General features: G+C 41.7%; 1 protein-coding gene across 4 annotated transcripts in view; it reads right to left on the bottom strand.

Moving 5' to 3' along the window:
• The window catches only part of Dguok (deoxyguanosine kinase), a 35,503-nt gene extending 33,657 nt beyond the window's left edge, over window positions 1-1,846 (bottom strand). The window contains exon 1 of one of the 4 annotated variants that reach the window (XM_015499797.2): window positions 1,637-1,846. In XM_015499797.2, the coding sequence (XP_015355283.1) occupies window positions 1,637-1,778 (142 nt within the window). In that variant the 5' untranslated portion in view covers window positions 1,779-1,846. The remainder of the gene's footprint in view (window positions 1-1,636) is intronic. The other 3 variants (XM_015499796.2, XM_015499798.2, XM_048787366.1) reach the window with 3 other exon arrangements.
• Between the last annotated feature and the right edge of the window lie 5,913 nt (window positions 1,847-7,759).

Below are 7,759 nucleotides of genomic sequence, written 5' to 3'. Positions count from 1 at the left end.
TTTTTTGAGACAGGATATTGCTAAGTTACAGAGGCTGGAGGCAGCCTACTGGACACAGTCCTGCCTCAACCTCCAGAGTTTCTAGGATTATAGGTGTGTGCCACCACACCTGACTAAAAACCAAAATCTTGAAACTATTCTTCCAACCTGTTCTTTCCAGTCTTCTCTATATAAGAAAATCCAAAGTCCATTTTTCACATTGTTCAAGCCAAAATAATTGGGACCACCACTGAGCCCTCTATTTATCTCACACTACACATTCAATCTGTCATCAACTTCAACTGGCCCTACCCTAAAATGTAACTTTCATTGTAACTATTATTGCAATGGCCTCCTAACACCTACTTTCAACATATTAGGGAGGTGATCTTTTGTCACCTGAGACCTCAAACCATCTAATGGCTTCCCATCTCAGATTAAAAAACCATGATGGACTATGAAGTTTATAATGTCCATCCATCCCTTACCCATCTGATCTCATCTTGTTCCATTCTCACCCTTGCTCATTCAACTCCAGCCACAACAGGTTCCCTTTTATTCCCTCAACATGCTATCCAACCTCACAGTTTTTCTACATGCACCTCACTCAGCCTGGAAGATTCTTCTCTCACTTATCCAGATGGTTGATTCTCTCACATTTTTAACGTATTTGGATAAATGACACTAAAGTGAGACCTTTCCCTGGTTTTTCTGCCATGACATTAGTTACTTTAACACACTTTACTGTGCTTATGTTGTTTATTGTCTACTCTCTCTATTAGAGTTCAAAAGAGTTCTATAGCGAAGATCAGTAGTAACATATGGAAGTAGCACAAAAGGTGATTTGTTGAATAATTATATGAGAAATTCTCAGTTTGCTGCTATAATTAATGTCTTCAGTACTCAACACTTGCTAATCCCCCTTTTATGGCTAAGTGCCTTTGCTGGTCAAATTTTTTAATTGCTTTCATTTTACTTTTTCATTACTTTTTACTTAACATACTGGGTTACTATTCTTTTAAAAAAATTATTTTAAACTTAATACCTATTTTTAAACTTAGGAAGTGAGGTTCTTCCAAGAAAACCTTAGGAAATTTCACAGGGACATGGCAAAAAGAGTGAAAGTGGTATTTGAATGCCTGAAGTTTAACAAAACAACCAGTTAAATTTGAGTCTTAGACAAACAATGAATAATCCTTTTTTTTTTTTAGTATTCTGAATACTGCAAGTCACACACTAAAATTTATTCCTGGCTTATCTTAAATTCTCTATGAACTGTGCTTTTTTTTTTTTTTTTGCTAAATCTGGCAACCCATCTTAGGCAAAGAAACTGCACCCTGTTTGTTGCTTCCATTTCGATCTAAGATAGCAATCTAGTAGAATTCTTGTCCTATCTACAGTCTGCGTAGCTTTTGCGCCCCAACAAATGTGTCCTTGTGGGCGGTTACTGAGGCCCCAAATCTTAAAAACCTAAGAGGGAAACACCCACAGTGCACTTTGAGAGAAGAAAGGCCAGGGCAACACAGAACAAGCAGGTCGGTAAGTCGCATTAGACGGGGGCGGAGTGGGGGTGGGGTTCTGGGCCCAGCTTCCTTTCCCAGCCTCAGTCACCTGCTTGGCGGAGGCCACGGCTTAGCAGCCACTTTCTGGCCCTTACCAATGTTGCCTTCGATGGAGAGCCTTCGGGGTCCGTGCCCCGCGTGCAGGCCCCTGGAGGAGGGCGCACCCTCGAGAAGGTTCTGGGCCATGGTACCGAAGAATGTGCGAAGCCCACTTAAAAAGAGACGGCCCACAGCCATCCCACCCACGCTCAGAGCGGTGCTCACTTCCGCAGAGAGCACTTCCGTCCAAGGTACCGCTGTTTACGCGCCTCGGCGCGTTACTGACGTCAGACGAACTCCAGGCAGGAAGTGGGTGGGGTTAAGCTGGCTGAGAGGGCGGGGCCCAAGGGACCCCTCTGTTTTCGCGCTGTTGGGAAAGTGTTGAAAGCTGGGAAAGTCTTGCGTAGTGGTGCGGTGGAGTTTGCCGATCCCTGGAGTTGGGACGGTGCGAAGATCCCCTACGTTTTTGTGTAATGGACAAGAAACATTTGAAAAGGAAAAAAATGAAAAAAAAAAAGCATTTAAAAAAAGACACAAGTGTACAATCCTGTCACTTTTGCATTTTTATAGACATCGAAATAATGGTAATTTTAAGAGGTCTCCCCCCCCCAGGTGTTGGTTGTCTATTTTTTACTTAATATGGGAAATAACTGGACGATTTTAAGTAAGAAAATGACAGTCTTACACGAATTAATTTTTCCTGTTCCCAGGAACTCCCAGCACAATGCTGGAACATTATTGAATAAATGAACAAATTAGTTCATTAGTTACACTCCATCTCTTATTTTGCCTCTTGAATAAATAAATAAATGTTCGCTCAACCAATTTGATTAATAACCAAAGAACCTCATCAGGATAAAGAGGCGGAGGCCCAAGGATGTGAACCTGATAGGTGTGTGAACTAGGCGGGGGCAGGGGTGAGGTGTGGGGCAAGTGGCAAGAGGATTCAGAATCGGGTTGTAAAAGGCTGACAAGAGACACGGTAGAGACTTGCTGGTGCACTAAACCCAAGTTCTGCAGTCAGTGGAGAAAGTGCCCTGCGGAGTTCTGAGCTGCTGCCACCAGTGAGGTCTGACTGGTTTTGACCTGCCACACCCCATGGTCACCAGAACCTCCGAAGTAATTACTCAGGGTCAGAGGGCGCTCCCAGGCCCTATCGCTTAAAACACATGTCAAACCTGGAGTAGACAGGCCTGGCATTCATTGTGGCAGGACTTGATGTGGGAGGTTTTAGGAGGATCTGACTGATTACAATGTGAATGGGGAGACTGTCTCAGAGTGGTGAATGGGACAACTGGTTTGAAGCTGGCACAGAAATTACAGGCCCTTTTTCTTACGTTGATGTTTATACGGGATGACTGAAATCATGTTTGTATTTTAAGCACTGTTATTTTAAAAAACAAGTTGAAGATTTGTTTAGGATAACCTGGGTGGCGCTAATGGAGTTCTGAGTAAAGTCTGTCCTTTTCCTTCCCCACTTCTGCAACCGCCTCTGTGTAAAAATACTGTTTACATTTGTTTTTTTAGTTGTTGATGGAACTTTATTTATTTATTTGCAGTGCTGAGAATCAAACCCTGTGCCTCACACATGGAGGGAAGCGTACTACCACTGAGCCACAACCCAGCCCCTTTTTACTTTTCTTTGATTAAGTGGGGCATGGTGGCACCTGCCTGTTATCCCAGCAACTGGCGGGGTTTAGGGGGAGGCTGAGGCAGAAGAATCTCAAGTTCAAGGCCAGCCTGAGCCCCCTCCCCCCCCCCAAAAAAAAAACAAACAAACATAAAAAGGGGTGAAGATGTAGCTCAGTGGTAGAATTCCCCTGGAGTCAATTCCCAGTACTCAAATCAAACAAACAAACAAAAATCTCTTTAGCTGTGTAAACTCAGAAAATATTCAACCAAAAAAGTTTGACAGACTGTCTGCATCCTTAGAGTCTGGGCCCATGAGAAAGTTAAATGAAGCCTTACTCAGGTTTATATTCATGCAGGCAACTAATCTGCCCTTAAAAGTTATTTTTTAAAAATTTGGGCTGGGGTTGTGACTCAGTGGTAGAGAGCTCGCCTAGCATGTGTGAGGCACTGGGTTGGATCCTCAGAGCCACATAAAAATAAATAAATAAAATAAAAGTATTGTGTCCATCTACAACTAAAAAAATTTAAAAAAAAACTTTATAATGAAGCATAATATGTATGAGGAAAAGAGCATATACTGTGAGTGTACAGTTCAGTTAAATGTTCACAAACTGTATACTCCCATATTACCTGGATTCAGATGAAGAAAGGCATTACCAGCATCCTCAGAATGCCCCCATGTCCCCTACCAGTTACTATCCCTCAAGGGTAACCACTAGATTGACTTTTAACAGCAAAAATTAGTTTTGCCTGTTCTTTATATAAATGAGATCATTTAAGAAGTACTTATTTCATTTGACATAATATCTGTGAGAGTTATTATGTCATGTGCAGTAGTTGTAGTTCATTCATTTTCACTGCTACATAGTATTCCACCATGTCACTATACAATGTATTTTAGCCATTCTACTATTGATGAACATTTGAGAGTTGCTAGATTGAAGCCATAACAAATAACGTTGCTATGAATATTCTTTTACATGTCTTTTGGTAAACAAAAGTATGTATTTCTCTTGGGTGTGGAACTATTAGGTTATAAGTTATGTGTATACTCAGCCTTAGTAGATATTCCTAAATATCAAATAATTCCCTAATGTCTGATTATCCTAGTTGACACGGCCACCATCAATGAGAGATAGTTCTGGTTGTTCCACATTCTTACCAACAACTGATATGACCACCTTTTTTTCACTTTATCTATTCTGTGTGTGATGGTGCCTTGCTGTAGTTTTAGTTTGCATTTTCCTGCTGATTAATGAAGTTGAATAGCTTTTCAAATGTTTATTGACTGTTTGAATATCTTTAGTTGTGAAGGATCTGTTCAAGTATTGTGCTCATTTTTCTATCGGTTGTCTTTTATTTGTCTTGTTCTTTATATAATCTGGGTATGAGTCCTTTGCAAACATTTTTCTCTCCCACTCTGTGGTTTGTTTCTAAAAGGGTTCTTATTTTTTATGTTTGGTGTTTAGTATAAATTAATAAACCAAAATATCTTATACATAATAGAGTATTTAGTTACCCAATACTGTCATTAGTAATGATCTTCCTATCCCCTTTATTTATTTATGCTTGTTTGATTATTATACCATACATAAAAAGTCAGTATCTTTCTTGGTTCTAATTATAAATTCCTAGGAGAGAGAATTAGATCAGCCCAACTGTCATCAGACCAAAAGGAAGGTGCATTTGGAAGCTTAGAAGACACCTGAGTTCCAGGCAGGAATTCCTAAAGCTGTATTGGTCCAATTATCTGTGGCCAAGGAATAGGAGCTCACGGAATAAACATAGGTGTTGGGATCCCATCTCTATGCATGAGAAAAGAAGACACCAAAAGGGTGGTGATTAGTTCCTACTGGCAGTGGCAAACAGGGTGTTTTGCAGAAAGTAGTGGCATATTGGTGAACAGAATTACCTCCCACTTGCCTGGAAAAATGAGGCACTTTCTTCTCCTGGGTGATTGTCAGAGATCTGCTGGAGTTTATGAACAGGAGCTAATGTGGTGGTACTTCAGGGGACTCTAGTCATGTCACATCCATTCATTGAATCCAATATTTGCTGAGCATCTACTAGATGTCAGACACATTGCTTGGTCTTGGAGTATAGCTCTGAAAGATGTACTATTTTCCAAATGATTGTAAATGCTACTGTGATAAATAAAATGCTGATACATATTATAGAAAATGCTATGCAGCCATTAGAAATTGGAGATAAGCATACAAAATGTGACTTTCTTTTGCTGCCTGGATTTGCTACATCTCATCTGCATCAATACTTTTCTAATGTGCTAAACTCATTTGTCTTTGTTGAAAAGCATGTTTCCGGAATGCCCTGCCAACAGGGCTCTTACCTGAGCTAGCCATATGAAGACCTAATGTGAGATTTGGAAGGCAGAATGAGATCACCAGCCACTCCTCTGGGGGAGATCATCACTGTCAGATACTATGACAGACAAACATGCCCAGTAGATGGATCTCAGCTACCTCCCCATGCAGTAGTGAGCCCTCTCTAATTATCCTACAATTCTTTTGCAGACCTTCACTTCCTTAACTCCTCCTACCTTTGGGTAAAGCCTCATTCCTGTAATAAATTCCTTACTCCCAAAATACTCACTGGTGACTCTGCTCCCCTGAAGGCACTCCAACAGCTATACCTAATTATAAAGGGAGGCATATAGGGAGATGTTTAAGAATGTGGCCTCGGGCTGGAAGTATAGCTCAGTGGTGGAGTGCTTGCCTAGCATGCTCAGGGGCCTGATCTCCATCCCCAGCACCACAAAATAAAATCAAGTAAAATAAAATAAATGACCTGGGTGAGGATTAGGAGGGAGAATCCACTAGCAGTACCTGTCTTTCATGTTCCTCAAGACACTATTCTTTTAGATAACTCAATATCCACTGAAGTACTGGGGATTGAATGCAGGGTACTTTACCACTGAGCTACATCCCCAGCCCTTTTAATTTTTTATTTATTTAATTTTTAAATTTATTTATTTATTTGAGACAGGATCTCATTAAGTTATTTAGAGCCTCACTATATTGCTGAGTCTGGCCTTGAATTTGCTATCTATCCTCCTGCCTCAGCCTCCTGAATGCTGGCATTACAGGCTTGAACCAACATACCCAGCAGTATTTTTTTTTTTCTTGAAAAAAGAGTGGGGTAGGAGAAGGGGAAAGTAGTAGAAAAGAGGGAGCGGGAGGAGGAAGTGGTGAGGGAAGTCAGATGGGTATGGGGGATCAGATGATAAGCCTACCTATCTTTCCCCCATGCTGTGATTCCAACACACCCCTCTAAAGCAGGTGGTGTTAGTGCTATCTGTCCTGGTGTGTATGTGTCTGTCCTCTAGCCTCCTCCTTGTGCTTTCTCTTCCAACAGCCAGCCTTTTCTTCATATCCTCCTGGAGTATATCCTCACTAATTGCTGGAAGGTGTGGGACTGTGAAACCCAGCCTCCCTGCCTCCAGTCAGGCTCAGCTTAGACTCTAGAACTGCAGTGTGGAGATCAGGCTGAAGCTGCCTGCTGGGGCACTTTGCCTGAGATCATCCCCTTGCTAGGCTTCCTCTTTCTTCTTGTGCCTCTCCTAGTCTATTTACCAGGTTTCCCTGAGAGCACTTCCTTAGTAAGTCACTTCATTTCAGGATCTGCTTCTAAGGCTGAAGTCCTCTAAGAGTTTTTGAAAACATGCTCCTCGACTCCACCTATCTCCAGAAGGCAAGGGCAAGGATGGCGATAGAAAAACATCTTACATTGAGGTCCCTGCATTTAACTACGGAGCCCCACTGTCTCCAAGTGGGTGTGTCTGGGGTGGCTTAGACAGGATGTGATCAGGAACATGGAACTTGGCTACAGGGAGAGAAGGAAGAGGCACCAGGCAGAGCTGAGGACCTTGTCCTGCTACTGAGTAGCTGGGTGGCCTAGTAACTAGTAAATAGCTGTAAAAGGAAGATAACACCAGTACCTGCTTTATATGATTATGTTGAAGATTAAAGGAGGCAATCGTGGAGCTGGGGTTGTGGCTCAGTGGTAGAGTGCTTGCCTGGCATGTATGAGGCACTGGGGCGGGGGTTGATCCTCAGCACCACATAAGAATTAAATTGAATAAAGGAACTGTATACATTAAAAAAAAAAAGGAGGCAGTCATGTGAGGCTCTCGACACAGTGCCTAGCATGTTATAAGTACAACTAACATTTAGTGAGTACTTTAACATTTAGCTTTATTTTCTCAAAGGACTCTCTTTAAAAAATATAATATGTGGCCTTTTAAAACATATTTATTTATTTTTATGTGGTGCTGAGGCTCAAACCCAGTGCCTCACATGTGCAAGGCAAGTACTCTACCACTGAGCTACTGCCCCAGCCTCTCTCAGCACTTTCTGGATGCTTCTGTTTGCCCTCATGTCATTGTGATACATGTTCACATGTTTGTCTCCCCTTTTATGCAGTGATATCTTGATAGAAAGGAACTGTCTTTGTGAGAAACATAAATCACATGTGGTCTTACCCAGGAACTCTACATGCCCAAAATTCAGCAACTACTTATAAAAGTAGAC

This window comes from Marmota marmota, unplaced genomic scaffold (assembly GCF_001458135.2).
Source record: "Marmota marmota marmota unplaced genomic scaffold, marMar, whole genome shotgun sequence".
Classification (NCBI taxonomy): Eukaryota; Metazoa; Chordata; class Mammalia; order Rodentia; family Sciuridae; genus Marmota; species Marmota marmota.
Note: the sequence above shows the minus strand (reverse complement) of the source record. Positions and strands in the feature narration are given on the sequence as shown.